At 43.8% G+C, this 15,333-nt stretch overlaps 1 protein-coding gene across 2 annotated transcripts in view; it reads right to left on the reverse strand.

Moving 5' to 3' along the window:
• LOC115113466 (DNA damage-binding protein 1) overlaps positions 1-15,333 on the reverse strand; it is a 34,678-nt gene that overhangs the window by 4,917 nt on the left and 14,428 nt on the right. For both annotated transcript variants that reach the window (XM_029641148.2, XM_029641149.2), the window contains exons 11-22: positions 12,012-12,120; positions 10,485-10,663; positions 6,624-6,784; positions 5,621-5,728; positions 4,756-4,963; positions 4,370-4,465; positions 4,103-4,214; positions 3,451-3,574; positions 3,089-3,253; positions 2,486-2,580; positions 1,685-1,855; positions 1,197-1,306 (exon numbers count right to left, since the gene is read on the reverse strand). In XM_029641148.2, coding sequence (XP_029497008.1) covers positions 1,197-1,306; positions 1,685-1,855; positions 2,486-2,580; positions 3,089-3,253; positions 3,451-3,574; positions 4,103-4,214; positions 4,370-4,465; positions 4,756-4,963; positions 5,621-5,728; positions 6,624-6,784; positions 10,485-10,663; positions 12,012-12,120 — 1,638 coding nt within the window. The remainder of the gene's footprint in view (positions 1-1,196; positions 1,307-1,684; positions 1,856-2,485; positions 2,581-3,088; positions 3,254-3,450; positions 3,575-4,102; positions 4,215-4,369; positions 4,466-4,755; positions 4,964-5,620; positions 5,729-6,623; positions 6,785-10,484; positions 10,664-12,011; positions 12,121-15,333) is intronic.

Below are 15,333 nucleotides of genomic sequence, written 5' to 3' on the forward strand. Positions count from 1 at the left end.
AACCTTGGCGTGATCCTGGACAACACCCTGTCGTTCTCAACTAACATCAAGGCGGTGGCCCGTTCTTGTAGGTTCATGCTCTACAACATCCGTAGAGTACGACCCTGCCTCACACAGGAAGCAGCGCAGGTCCTAATCCAGGCACTTGTCATCTCCCGTCTGGATTACTGCAACTCGCTGTTGGCTGGGCTCCCTGCCTGTGCCATTAAACCCCTACAACTCATCCAGAACGCCGCAGCCCGTCTGGTGTTCAACCTTCCCAAGTTCTCTCACGTCACCCCGCTCCTCCGCTCTCTCCACTGGCTTCCAGTTGAAGCTCGCATCCGCTACAAGACCATGGTGCTTGCCTACGGAGCTGTGAGGGGAACGGCACCTCAGTACCTCCAGGCTCTGATCAGGCCCTACACCCAAACAAGGGCACTGCGTTCATCCACCTCTGGCCTGCTCGCCTCCCTACCACTGAGGAAGTACAGTTCCCGCGCAGCCCAGTCAAAACTGTTCGCTGCTCTGGCCCCAATGGTGGAACAAACTCCCTCACGACGCCAGGACAGCGGAGTCAATCACCACCTTCCGGAGACACCTGAAACCCCACCTCTTTCAGGAATACCTAGGATAGGATAAAGTAATCCTTCTCACCCCCTCCCCCCTTAAAAGATTTAGATGCACTATTGTAAAGTGGCTGTTCCACTGGATGTCTTAAGGTGAACGCACCAATTTGTAAGTCGCTCTGGATAAGAGCGTCTGCTAAATGACTTAAATGTAAATGTAATACAGAGGCAGGCAGAAAAATATAAAAATGGGGAAAAGCAATAGCAGCAGATATAGAGGAGTGGCAATGAGTAAGAAACAAAGGAGCGTGTGAGGGAAGAGGTAGTAAGAAATAAGATGGTGACAAACAGAATGATGATCACCCAAAGTGAAACAGCACAGGAGGAAGAACGAGGGAGAGAAGACAGAAATGGTGGCATCAACAAACACGTGAGAGAAAGACAAAGGTCAATGGAATTCAGTGATCATGGATGATTAACTTGAGGGCTTATGGATGATGGCGGTGAGAGTGTGAGGACGTCTAGGCCCGGGCTCCATCTCAATTAGTCTTTCTGCGATTCTACCGCATACTACTTATTTGCCTCCTAAACCGTATCTTCCTTCGGAGGCGAGAGGATTCCAGAAAGAGGTCAAGACTCCCACCGCACCTGTCTTTTTGACAAACAAAGAGGTTGAAGGCATTCTCCGCCCCCAGGAAGTTGTCATCGTCCAGGATCTCCACAGCACTCATCCAGTTGGGATTGAAGTCACGGGCAATCTGAGAAGAGTGACAGGTGAAAAGCAGGCTTATCACCAGTGCCTCAATTCCATTCCATTCAATAAACTTTATTCACCCAAGAGGTGCAATTATTGATAACAAACAATGGTTCCAACTCATCACTCAAGTTCTTATTCATTGCAAGTGTTTGGTGTTGAATCCTCCTTGATTAAAGCCCATGAGAAATGAGGGCGACAAAATAAAAGCATTCAAATCTATATTTTGGAGAATGCTGTATCCAAGGGGGAAAAAACTGTTTTTGAGCAAAACCAAACAAATCGTCATTTAGACCTTGAAGTGTGGCGTTGAGCACATCCACCATCCTTTTAAGGAAAAAGGGTGGACACCGGCAGGGCCTCTCTTAGTATCGTTCCTTACCTCCTCAAAGTTGCCCTCCATGGGTTTATAGGCCAGCAGCAGCACAGACCTCATCAGGTCTCCCACCAGGATGAAGTCACCTTTGGTCTTTAGGTAGAGTGCCATGATGTTGTTGTAGTGGTTACACTCCGTCCTCAGCTCCTTCTCAGCGGTCCACTCGTACAGACGCACCTGGGGGGGCGTGTGCACATTGACAATGCGTTGATATTGACATGCACAATTGTCGAGGAGCAGAGTCCGGACGCTGCAGTGTAGTTTCGGAGTAACAAGGACTCGAAAGCACAGAGGTTGTTTTTGTAGGAGACATGCATATCATACAACTACAAGAAATACACCCTTCAATGTTCCTTTAGATTCCAACGTTCCATTGGAAAGAATACTACTGGATAGACATAAATTATCCCCAACACCCTTTCACAGTATGGTTGTGGGCCCCATAACTAGTTTCACCGCGGCAGCCATTACGGGTCATTGTAGAGGAAGCACTGAATTTGACAAGGCAGCAACACCAAGGTGTTTTCAACTCATTTTAACGTCAGGATTGAGAAATAAAACTGAAACCGCGAAATGTCTCCTTTAATTTTCTTCGTTTTTTTTTTTTATTGCCAAGTACCATGGGGCGAATCCTAACTTTCACTTAAATCAAATATTCACTTAGTGATGCATCAATGGCAAAGAGAGACATCGTGAAAGTTTTAATTTAAGTGGAGGTAAACATTTCCCGCCATGTGAGTAGCCTGTGAAATAGGAGCTGACCTTGAAAAACATTTACTTTCAAACCATCAAAAGTGAAATGCTCACTGTGCTGTTGATGCTGGCCAGCAGTTTGCCATTGAACTCCACCATGGAGTAGACGGCTCCCTTCACCTCCTTCTCTGCAACCGTCTGCAGCTTACCTACACACAAGAAGAAGAAATAACAGTCTGGGTCAGAGCCGGTGCTTCAGTAGCCTGAAATCCAAACGGATACATTTTGTTTAACCATTTGTTTCACTGTGAAAGAAAGGTGAAACTGAGCATAATGGTTTGGATTCCAGGCAATTCTTTTAAACAAAATGAGAAAAGTAGCACATCAGTTTGGTTTTCAGGCTCGTGTTATAGCTCTCTGATACAGTATTTTCACAGCATCTGTTCACTCGGAGTCATTCATCTTCGTGACTGAGATGATTATCGATATGAAGGTGCTATCAGGCACTATCAAGGGAGGAAGAGGCATGGAACGAGTGAGGAAAAAGGTGAGAGAATGAGTGAGAAAAAGATGACGGGAAGAAAGAGACTGTAGAATAAAGTGTGAGAGTGCGAGCAAAAAAAGATGAGGGGGGTGAGAAATAATAACAGGAGAAGAATGATGGGAACGAGAGAGCGAGAACAATGAGGATGGAAGAAAGAAGAAGTTAGCCCTCACCGTCAGTGTAGTGGAAGACGATGATGCGGCCTTGCTTGGGCTCCGCCTCCTCTGGGTAGACCATTGCTGTGCCAACGATAAAGTAGACCGAGAGGTCCCTGCCCAGGCGGCAGGACACCATGCTGAGGGCGTACTCACTCTGGAGGAACTGGTGGGCGTGGAGCACTGGGAGGACGAACACACGTGTGAAAATCACGCAATTGAGGACAAATCACCACAAAAAAAGTGAGAATTTGGTGTGCTCCTCCAAGAGTACAATCACCAGCTTATCAATCACCAGCACAATCACCATTAACTCACTTGAAAAAAAAAATCTTTAGTCAAGACGTTTTAAAGGGTGGGGGGGGGGGGGGGGGCCTTACCTTCGAAGGTGTGTTGGTCGACCACCAGGAGGCTGTGCACCTCCACCTCCTCCCCGAAGGAGGTCTCGTGTGGGGAGGTGCTGCTGGGGAACAGCTTACTGGAGCTCACACTGCTAGACAGAGCCTGGGGGAGAGGTAGGGAGAGAAGAGATATGAAAGGCAGAGGAAGTGGGAAAATATGAAAACCCAGACTATGCACACCCACAAGGCCAGGGGAAAAAGGGAGTAGGTTCTTCCTCATCTACAAGTTCTCTTTTTTCTTGTTTTTTGGTGCAATAAACCTAGACTAAACTAAGTCATCTGGACAAATTGTCAGCACTACTACCATTCAAGGCACCCCCCCCAAAAAAAAAACATAATTGCACTAAAACTGCTAAATAAAATACAGTAACACTCTGAAAGCTGATGCTTTAGTTCATATAGAGGGAAGTTCACAGATATTTCCAGACGGTTCTTCTACAAAACACGCAGTTGCAAGTCACGATGCATCATGAAAACGCCGTTGAATACGGGAAACAAGGCTCTCGGCCCATATTCAAAAAGGTCTTAATCCGTGATCAGCACTCCTACCCTGAGAATATTTACGACTACGGGGCCCAGAACAGGAGATCCTGGCAGTGGTACACTGAAATACCCGATGGTGTGCAGCTACCTGAGTGCTAGCGCTGGGGCGCACCGCTGCCGTGGTCCCGCTGGCGTCCTGCATCTCCACGCGGCTGGACAGCACCCCGAAACACTGAGACACTTCCTGGTAACAGATCCTCCTGAGAGGGAGGGAGCGAGAATAAAGTGGAGATAGAGAGCGAAAGAGTAAAAGAGAAACAAATAAATATTTCACTCTTGATTTACCCGAGGGGTAAATCCATTGGATAGATATACTTCTACTCTAACTAGTTCTATGGGTCTTGCTCCCTCTTACCTGGGAGACTCGTAGAGGGGAACCGTGCGAATGTGGAGCTTCTGGATCTCGTCGATGGTCCCGATGGTGAGAGTGCTGTTGTTGGCCAGCGCCAGACTGCCAAAGACACACAAGCGCAGGTTACAACCACACACCAACAACAGGTACGTTACATATTTATGTCTTGCTTTGCTATCATTCCTGTTCTTTCTTTAGAGTCGTTGAATGAGAAAAATAAACAACGCACGACTCCGTCTCCTCTCCAACACTTGCACTGGTCTGAAACCACAGGACAGATGACAGGGGGAAAAGAGGTTTCTGTTGAATTCGTCCCCACATCAGTCCAAACGGAGAAGAAGTGCTAAGGATGCCACTTTGGACTATTGAGACGAGCGTGACTGACTAACCTGTCGGGGTAGCCCTCGGAGTTGAGCGGACACATGTAGTTGACCTCCTTGAGGTTGACATTGGAGAAGACCAGCTTGTGGTTGGAGGAGTAGATGACGGTGGGCCGGTCGGAGCAGGCAAACACGTTGGAGGTGGACAGGGAGCGGAAGGTCCTCAGCACCGTGGGCTGGGTGCCCAGAGTCACCTTCTTCCGCTCGCTCAGCACACCTGTTGGCAACACAACGGGGTCAATGCCAACAGTTTAACAATAAGTTTGCAACCCTGCCAGGGGGTAAGTGCACTTTCAATTCAGTCTGCACAGGAGATAAGCGGCAATTCCAATCCAAAACCCTTTCCATTTTTAATATACACTGAGTGTCAATAACATTGGAAACATCTGCTCTTTCCATGACATACACTGACCAGGTGAATCTCTTATTGACGTCACATGTTAAATCTACTTTAATCAGCGCACATGAAAGGGGATGTGTATTTGTCCCATTCAGAGGGTGGAGTCAACATGGGCCAGCAACCCTGCGGAACGCTTGACACCTTGTGGAGTCCATGCACTGACCAATCGAGGCTGTTCTGAGGGCAAAAGCAGGTGCAACTCAATATTAGGAAGGTGTTTCTAATGTTTTGTACACTCAATTGTATTTCCAATGAAGAGTTTGACATTCTCAATACATTTTCAGAATTCTGAAACAGAATCGAACTGCAGCTGTGAAGACAAATGAACGGGCCTACGAACAGCCTCCTATTTGACATCTTAACCTAATTTGTTCTATCAATGAATTAGATGATGGTGCAGTTAACTGTCTGGAATCTTTATAAAAATTTTGACTCGAAAGGCAACAGAAGTATGTGTTTCTCCAGCAGCCTGACCTGTCGTCAGGTCCAGGCCGAAGTAGAAGAGTGCTCCGTCTCCCAGGGCGCACAGCAGGTAGTAGCTGGCCTCGAACGTCGTCATCAGGATGGAGCGAGGGATAATTTCTGTACACACACACATACACACACACAGAATCTCGTGTGTGAAAAGCTTCAGAATAGCAGCAGAATTCCAATGTCAATTCAAAAACAACTATTATTCATCCTCCGAGAACAAATAAGAAGGCATCGACAGCTAGGTCTCACAATAACATCTTCCGCGTGGTTGTGCAACATTGCAAAAATGGATCGAGGACGTGTGAAACCAGCAGTAGAGTGCTTCTGTCCCTGAGGATTCCCTCCCCTTTCACGGCCAAGTCACACAGGCTTTCAATAGGAGGGGTATATTAACGCATCCAAAAATAATAACAGAAAGACAAAGAGAATGCCCAATACAGAAAATAAAAAAAGAGAGAATGTGTGGCCAATTCTTCGCTGCTCCCAATCATGATATCTTTATAAAAATGTTGATATTTGAGAAGCTTTATTAAAAGACCATGGTCGGGAGCAACAAAACAGTGGGAGGACATTAGGGACGGGCATTTGAAAGAATGTCTGGATTTGAGTACTCTGGAAAATAAATGTTGCATACTGGCATGTTAGCGTGAAATGGGGCTGCAATAACAGTTGCTCCAATTACTGGTTGTTCTGATACTCAACTGAAAACTAAACTAATATTTTCAATGACAGACTCCAAACAACAAACACATCTTGGCATTAGAAATGTTGTCAGTGCTTATGAATTGAACCTGCTAAATAGTTACATTTATTAAAATGTTGTCAATTAATAGTTACCAAATATAAAATCTGGAACCGAGTACTAGTACCCATCCCCAGTGGGAAATGGGCTTTTTCTCAAAGTTACACATACTTACCTGGCTACACACAAGGTTCAAATCAGTTCCTCCATCTATCCATCCCTCACTATCCCTTTAAGTACACAGTTGAATCTCCATCTCACCTCCTCCGAGCATCTCCTTGTGCAGGGCGGTGAAGCAGGGCAGCTTGAGGACCCGGGCCGATATGTCCGTCCACAGGCCCACGGCGCAGAGGGGCGACTCTCCGCCCTCCACCAGGGGCGTGATGTCTAGGCAGGCCACCTCATGCTCCATCTCCACCGTGCTGAGGGGGGACAGAGAGAAGGGCATGAGATTGGATTCATTTTTGTATTCAATTAGTTCAACAACAAAAAAAATGACTATAGCTAATATTTATTTTTTTATTTTTTTACTCCAAATACAAAACAACTTAAGACACACAAAAACAACGACTACATCTCACCTGGCCAGACATTATACGCCTTAAATTGTACCAATTCGTTTTTCCTCTTTGTCCCATGCGATTTCAATAATAAATCATTGGATTTTTCCATTCTGTTAATGACACCGGATTGATTTAAACATTTTTTCAAGATGAGTGATGAGAATAGTCCACCCCATTGGGTATCTCACTACATCCTCATATGGGATTGGATTTATGAAGTGCTTTTTTTTTTATAGCTGCTCAAAGCACTTTAACGTTGTGTAGCTGAGTTTGACTTCATTGGATATTTGTTTTGCCCCAGTGTGTGGGTACAGCCCACTCTCAAAAAGGAACGGCTTTTGCTACAGCTCAGCATCAGTGTTTGCTGGACCAGACCACATTAGTAGAGCCTTCCTTGGCCAGCAGTGTAAGACTGTCCTCGGGCATGGTGATAGCCTGTAGAGCTGACTCCAACTGGGTTCAAAGTGGTGTGTGTGTGTGTGTATGTGTACATACAGAGCATTCGGGAAAGTAATCAGACCCCTTCAATTTTTCTACGTTACAGCCTTATTCTAAAATGAATCAAATAGTTCCGCCGCCCTCAATCAATCTACAAACAATACCCCATAATGACAAAGCAAAAACAGGTTTTTAGAAATGTTGGCAAAAAAAACAACCCAAAAAACGGAAATATCATAAGCATTCAGTCCCTTTACTCAGTACTTTGTTGAAGCACCTTCGGCTGCAATTACAGCCTCGAGTCTTCTTGGGTATAACACTACAAGCTTTGCAAACTTGTATTTGGGGAGTTTCTCCCATTCTTCTCTGCAGTTCCGTTCAAGTTCTGTCAAGTTGGATCGGGAGTGTCGCTGTAGAGCTATTTTCAGGTCTCTCTAGAGACTGAGTTCGATTTGGTTCAAGTCCAGGCTCTGGCTAAGCCACTCAAGGACATTCAGAGACATGTCCTGAAGCAACTCCTGTGTTGTCTTGGCTGTAAGCTTAGGGTCATTGTTCTGTTGGAAGGTGAACCTTCGCCCCAGCCTGAGGTCCTGAGCACTCTGGAGCAGGTTTCTCATCAATGATCTCCCTGTACTTTACTACATTCATCTTTGCCTCGATACTGACTAGTCACCCAGTCCCTGCCGCTGAAAAACATCCCCACAGCATAATGCTGCCACCACCACCATGATTCACCATAGGGATGGTATTGACCAGGTGATGAGCGGTGCCTGGTTTCCTCCAGATGTGACACTTGGTATTCAGGTCAAAGAGTTCAATCTTGGTTTCATTAGAGTAGAGAATCTTGTTTCTCGTGGTCAGTCATTTAGGTGCATTTTGGCATACTCTAAGCGGGCTGTCATGTGCCTTTTACTGAGGAGTAGGTTCCATCTGGACACTACCATAAAGACCTGATTGGTGGAGTGCTGCAGAGATGGTTGTCCTTCTGGAAGGTTCTCCCATATCCACAGAGGAACTCTGGAGCTCTGCCAGAGTGACCATCGGGTTCTTGGTCACCTCCCTGACCTTCTCCCCCGATTGCTCAGTTTAGCCTGGCGGCCAGCTCTAGGAAGAGACTTGGTGGTTTCAAACTTCTTCCATTTAAGAATGATGGAAGCCACTGTGTTCTTGGGGACCTTCAATGCAGCAGAATGTTTTTGCTACCCTTCCCCAGGTCTGTGCTTCGACACAATCCTGTCTCGGAGATCTACAGACAATTCCTTTGACCTCATGGCTTGATTTTTTATCTGACATGCCCTGTCAACTGTGGAACCTTATATAGACAGGTGTGTGGCTTTCCAAATCATGTCCAATCAATTGCATTTACCACAGGTGGACTACAATCAAGTTGTAAAAACATCTCAAGGATGATCAATGTTAACAGGATGGACCTGACCTCAATTTAGAGTCTCATAGCAAAGGGTCTGAATACTTCTGTAAATAAGCTATTTGGGTTTTTTATTATTCTAAAAAACAGTTTTTTCGCTTTGTCATTATGGGGTGGTGTCGATTGATGAGGAAAAACATGCATTTAAAACAGTTTAAATACATTTTAAATTGTATTTCCAGGCACTAGCATTTTATCCCATCCTAAATGTGTTTAGACATGATTCTTCTGCCCCCCACTGGCTGAGTATGGAGAGAAATATGATGTATCCTATTGCACTGGAAGTGGAGGTCTTAACTGACATATCCCTTAAACAATGTTAAACAACGCTTTATTATTGCTCACACAATTTCTCTTTAGCAGAAACTTGAAAAACAATGTAACAGGTAATCGAAATGGCATGTTCATAGTCAATAATGCCTTGCGATTTGGAGGGCAGCATTTTGCATCCCCCCCCCATGTTTCACATGTGGAATCCGTACCCTTGCATATATACGGATAGCAATGGTTTGAGAACAATCTAAGGTTTGTAAGACAACACATTACCAGGTACCCCCCCACACACATATTTTAAACTTTAGTCAGCTATGCTGGCCTATGGAGTCCCTTGGGAATCCCAACTACTGGCCTATCCAATTATGGAATATATGAATAATTTATCTAGGCTCCCGAAAGGACCGATCACTATAATATATGTTTTAAAAAACTTTTGGAAAGCTCATATGCTGAGCTAGCCAATAAAAAAGTATGATCCACAGATAAGTGATTCTGAACAGCGCTTTAACTGGAACAGAATCTTGAGAAATACGACCTTGGCATCCCGTAATACGAACCATTAATATTTTTTTAAAGTTTGTTCCCTGACCGTATTTAACACCAAGGAAAAGTTTTAGGATGAAAATGGTCCCAACTCCCAACTGTTCACGGTGTCCCCTAAATCAGGTAGACAGACTCCTTCATATGATGTGAGAGTGGGCGGCAGTTAAACGCTTCTGGGACAAAGTTACAAAATTCATTTGAATTGAGTGAATGTAAATATTCAATGCGTTGCATCTGCTGTGCTACTTAAGATGATAGCTCCTTGAATCGTTGAATAACCTAAAACCCAAGGCCAGCTCTACACAGGAGTTGCTTACCAAGAACACTGTGAATGTTCCTGAGTGGCCAAGTTACAGTTTGGATTTAAATCTACTTGAAAATCTATGACAAGACCTGAACATTTTTGTCGAGCAATGATCAACAACCAATCTGACAGAGCTTGAAGAATTTTGAAAATAATAAACGGGCAGATTTTGCTCAATCCAGGCGTGGAAAGCTAGAGATTTACCCAGAAAGACTCACAGCCGTAATCACTGCCAAAGGTGTGAATTATTTTTACTTACTTAGATTTCATTTTCAATACATTTGCAAAATAATTATGCAGAAATGTTTTACTGTCATTATGGGGGTATTGTGTGTCGATCAATTTACATACACAATACCCCATTAAGTTAAATTATTTTGAATTCAGGCTGTAATAAAATGTAGAGTAAGTCAAAGGGTATGAATACTTTCTGAAGGCACTGTCATTTCTTCTGTTGATTCACACGTTAATTCACACGTATTTACAATTCAGTTGGTATGGGGCTCACCAAGTCTCTGGTGCTGTTTAACAACACTGTCAATAAAGTCCGAATGGATTTGAGTTGTGTGTACCTGATCTGTTTGAGTTCCCCAGAGAGGATCTGGAGATAGTAGAGGGCGCGGCCCACGGCCAGCACCACCTGGGAGGAGTTACATGCGGCCAAGCTGATGTTCCGGCCCTGCGGCTCCTTCCACTCAGACACCAGGGCCTTGCTGTCCTGCATTACCAGACGCACACCGCCTGACGTGATCTGAATCACGCACACACACACACAGGTACATAAATATATCAGTAACTTTGTACGATTCACTATTTGAAAACTTTGTGTTCACACGTGTATTTGTTTGATTTACAACAGCACATAAAAAATAGATCATTAGATTTTTCAAAGTAAAAAAATGGTGTTGATTAAATTATTCAAAATTCTAATTAATTTGGTTTATGGCAAGTGATTCTTGTTTATGTGTAATTTCTCACTTGGTAAGTGTCAGGTGCCTCTCGGGTAAAAAAAAATAGCCATTCAATCAGTTTTGCAGAGAAAACAGAAGATTCTGCCCCAAAGAAAAATCGCAAGGGTGCCCTTGCATTTGTGTGTGTGCGTGGCACCGGTTTGTGTGTTTGCGTGTCTGTGGCAGACGCACATGATGGAGCAGTGACTGTCTGATGAAGAACGCGCTGTCTTACCGTAGTGAGCTAGGTTATAGGCCTACATCATGGGCTGGATAGAAGCAGTCTGCAGTACTGGATAACAATTGCTAAATTTGCCTCAAAATAATAGAACAATAAATAATATTGTTTGTCCCATCTCTCATAAATCTGTGATTGAGAATAGCCTATTCCTAGGCTGAGGCAATCGACTTTCATTCTTGTTATTTTTGAAAGCCACAACTTTAGGACATATTCTTGTTTCAAATATTTGGGAAATAAGCTACTGTTCGTAACTAACATATCTTTTACGATAGGCATAGTAGGAGGATAGGTTATTGGCCATTTGGTTTTCAACCACTCGTGGAGGAATTTTCCCGGCCAGCATGGAGCCCAAATCCAGATGTGCAAAGCTGATAGACATACCTGAGATGACTCAAAGCTTTAAATGCCACCAAAGGTGCTTCTACAAAGTAATGACTCAGGAGTGTGAATACTTATGTAAATTAAGATATTTCTGTATTTTCAATTAAATTAGCCCCAAAAATGTAAAACATGTTTTCACTTTGTCATTATGGGGTATTGTGTGTAGCTGGGTGAGAAAAACAATCAATTTAATCAAATTTGAATTCAGGCTGTAACAACAAAATGTGGAATAAGTCCAGGGGTATAAATATTTTCTAGGCACTGTATTGCGAATCAATACTGCGATTGTATTTCATTTCGATGTTCCAAACATATTGCTCACCATACGTCTGCCTCAGAGGGATAAGAGAGCAATGAGAAAAGTGTTGATCAGTCATGGAAATAGGAGTTTGTGCAGGTACAGCCAATTAGCGAAAAAATAATATTACGAGTCAAATTGATACCATATATTGTCAAAAATAGTATCCCAATATGTAGCTATCAATTTTTTCCCCTCATAATTAGTGCGTGTGTGTGTGTGTATATACCTGGATGAGTTGCTGGTGGGCAACGTTGCCACAGTAGAAGGTCTGCAGGTTGTCCACAAAGCCAGGCAGCTCAGTCTCCTCCACCTCCTCCCCGTTTAGCATCAGTACCCTGACACACAAACACAGAACAACTTATTATATACTGAACCAAAATATAAAAGTGTTGGTACCATGTTTCATGAGGTAAAATAAAAGATCCCAGAAATGTTCCATATGCACAAAAAGTTTATTTCGCTCAAATTTTGTGCACAAATTTGGAATGCCCACCAGAGCTATTGCCAGAGAATTTAACGTTAATTTCTCTACCATAAGCCGCCTCCAATGTCATTTTAGAGAATTTGGTAGTACGTTCAACCGGCCTCACAACTGCAGACTACGTGTGACCACGTCAGCCCAGAACCTCTGAGCTACCCAGACAGCTGATGGGTTTGCACAACAGAATCATTTCTGCAGACTGTCAGAAACGGTCTCAGGGAAGTTAATCTGCGTGTCCATCGTCCTCACCACGGTCTTGACTGCAGTTCGGTGTCGTAACGGACTTCAGTGGGCAATTACTCACAGTCGATGGCCACTGGCACGCTGGAGAAATGTGATCTTCACCGATTAATCACGGTTCAACTGTACCGGGCAGACCGCGTGTATGGCGTCATGTGGGTGAGCTGTTTGCGGATGTCAACTTTGTGAACTGAGTGCCCCATGGTGGCAGTGGGGTTATGACATGGGCAGGCATAAGCTACAGACAACGAACACAATTGCATTTTATCAATGGCAATTTGAAAGCACAGAGATACTATGACGAGATCCTGAGGCTCATTGTCCTGCCATTAACTTTTTTTTGTCAGTAGGACATATTTTAGTAGGACATATTTTTTACTTGTCCGAAAGCTGAATTCACTTGACCTTAACACAATCGGCCAAAGGGGTGACTGAAAATGAGCGAAGTACAAAAGATTAAGCTCGTAGATGGAGCGAGTGTCGCAGTCAAATTGCCTGGCTAGCTGTGCGGTCCTGTGCTGGGTTTTAAATCATCGTGGGCTGTAGAGCAACTCTGCTGTCCTCCGAACTTGATAATTATAAACTGATTCACATTTGTACCCCATCCTTCTCTCTTATTAGGCCTAGACTACTTATATGTGCTGTTGTAGGTTGCACATTGCTAGAATAACACGGAAATCGGCATCGGCCAACTATGCATTTCTTTCATTAGCATTCCTCAGCTGTTGCCTAAGTTTCCTTTTGACTCCTCATTTGATTTCTCCATCGTGCTATTGTTTGCTCAATTTCACTTCTTGTGGCCTAAAATATGTCACTCAAAATAAATATGAGAATAGTATAGACTCCAAATGTCACAATAATTCACATTTAAAAGCTGCAAACTTTAGGACATGAAACACTTTTAGAATAATTCAGAAAATAATACTCATAACTTTAATTTGTCTTAATTGCTTTATGATATTTCAGTTATTAGGATTTTGTTCATGTCACATATATATTATTCTCTTGCTTTGTGTAAATATAACATTAATTGAAATGGGATATAGCAAATAGGAATATAGGCAATTGTCACGCCCTGGTCAAAGTATTTTGTGTTTTTCTTCATGTTTTGGTCAGGCCAGGGTGTGACATGGGGTTTTGTATGTGGTGTGTAGCTTAGTGGGATTGTAGCTTAGTGGGGTGTTCTAGGAGAGTCTATGGCTGTCTGAAGTGGTTCTCAATCAGAGGCAGGTGTTTACCGTTGTCTCTGATTGGGAACCATATTTAGGCAGCCATATTCTTTGGTTGTATTGTGGGTGATTGTCCTGAGTGTCTTGATGTCCGTGTTAGATGTTAGTTGACACATGTATAGGCTGTTTTCGGTTTTCGTTTCGTTTATTGTTTTGTAGTGTTGTTTAGATTCGTGTTACGTTTGTTTATTAAAACATGAATCGCAATCGACACGCTGCGTTTTGGTCCGACTCTCCTTCACCATTAGAAAGCCGTTACAGCAATTTACTCAGAATGCCGAGCACGCACTGTCCTGTGGCAGTGCCGCCGCCTGATCCGATTATGGTCAGAGTAATTGTTTGATGTTGTGATTTTTTAAACTTGTCCATCCGGACAACTGAAATCTACATTCTGGTTGTCCGACTATTTATTTGACTTACCACGGACAAGCGGACAAAACTTAATGTGGAGCCCTGCATTCAACCGCTGCCATCACCTCATGTTTCAGCGTGATAATGCACGGCCTCATGTCGCAAGGATCGGTAAACAATTTCTGGAAGCTGAAAATGGTCTGCACAACTCACCAGAAATGTCACCCATTGAACATGTTTGGGATGCTCTGGATTGACGTGTATGACAGCGTGTTCCAGTTCCTGCCAACATCCAGCAGCTTAGCTTTGCATAGCCATTGAAGAGGAGTGGGACAACATTCCACAAGCCATAATCAACAGCCTGATCAACTCCATGCAAAGGAGATGTCTCGCTGCATGAGGCAAATGGTGGTCACACCAGATACTGATGGATTTTCTGATCTACATTGCTACTTTTTATTTGTTTTAAGGCATCTGTGTTCCCAGTCATGTGAAATCGATAGATTTGGGCCTAATTCGTTCATTTCAACTGACTGATTGTTGAATGAACTGTAACTCTTTGAAATTGTTGCATGATGCATCTATATTGTTATTCAGTGGAAATAAGCAATTTACACTGTAAAAATGGCTGGCTCACTCAATATGATTATTTGGCTTTTCCAACCAATAAGGATACTTGGACGCAATGCAGGGCTCCGCCCTAGACACCTCATGTTAGAAAGTGTTTACATGCCGTTGCAAGAAAGAGGAAGTGCTGAGCAACTGTTCACATGCCGTTTCCTAACTAAGTGTTGTGTGCGTCCATTGCAATAAGAGTTTTTTTATTATTATTGTCACAAGTGTGTTTATTGAGTGCAACTAGCATTATCATTAGTATTGTATTAGCAATGTTAATATTATATGCATACTACTGCTGCCTGTGTTCTGCCTTACAAACAGGACAATGGAATGGATTGCATGCAGCGACCCAAAAAGGCGACTCCGAAAAAGAGGGAAACGAGGCAGTCTTCTGGTCAGACTCCGGAGACGGGCACACCGTGCACCACTCCCTAGCAATCTTCTTGCCAATGTCCAGTCTCTTGACAACAAGGTTGATGAAATCCGAGCAAGGGTAGCATTCCAGAGGGACATCAGAGACTGTAACGTTCTATGCTTCACGGAAACACGGCTCACTGGAGAGACGCTATCCGAAGCGGTGCAGCCAACGGGTTTCTCCACGCATCGCGCCGACAGAAACAGACACCTTT

Source organism: Oncorhynchus nerka, linkage group LG28 (assembly GCF_034236695.1).
Source record: "Oncorhynchus nerka isolate Pitt River linkage group LG28, Oner_Uvic_2.0, whole genome shotgun sequence".
Taxonomy (NCBI): domain Eukaryota; kingdom Metazoa; phylum Chordata; class Actinopteri; order Salmoniformes; family Salmonidae; genus Oncorhynchus; species Oncorhynchus nerka.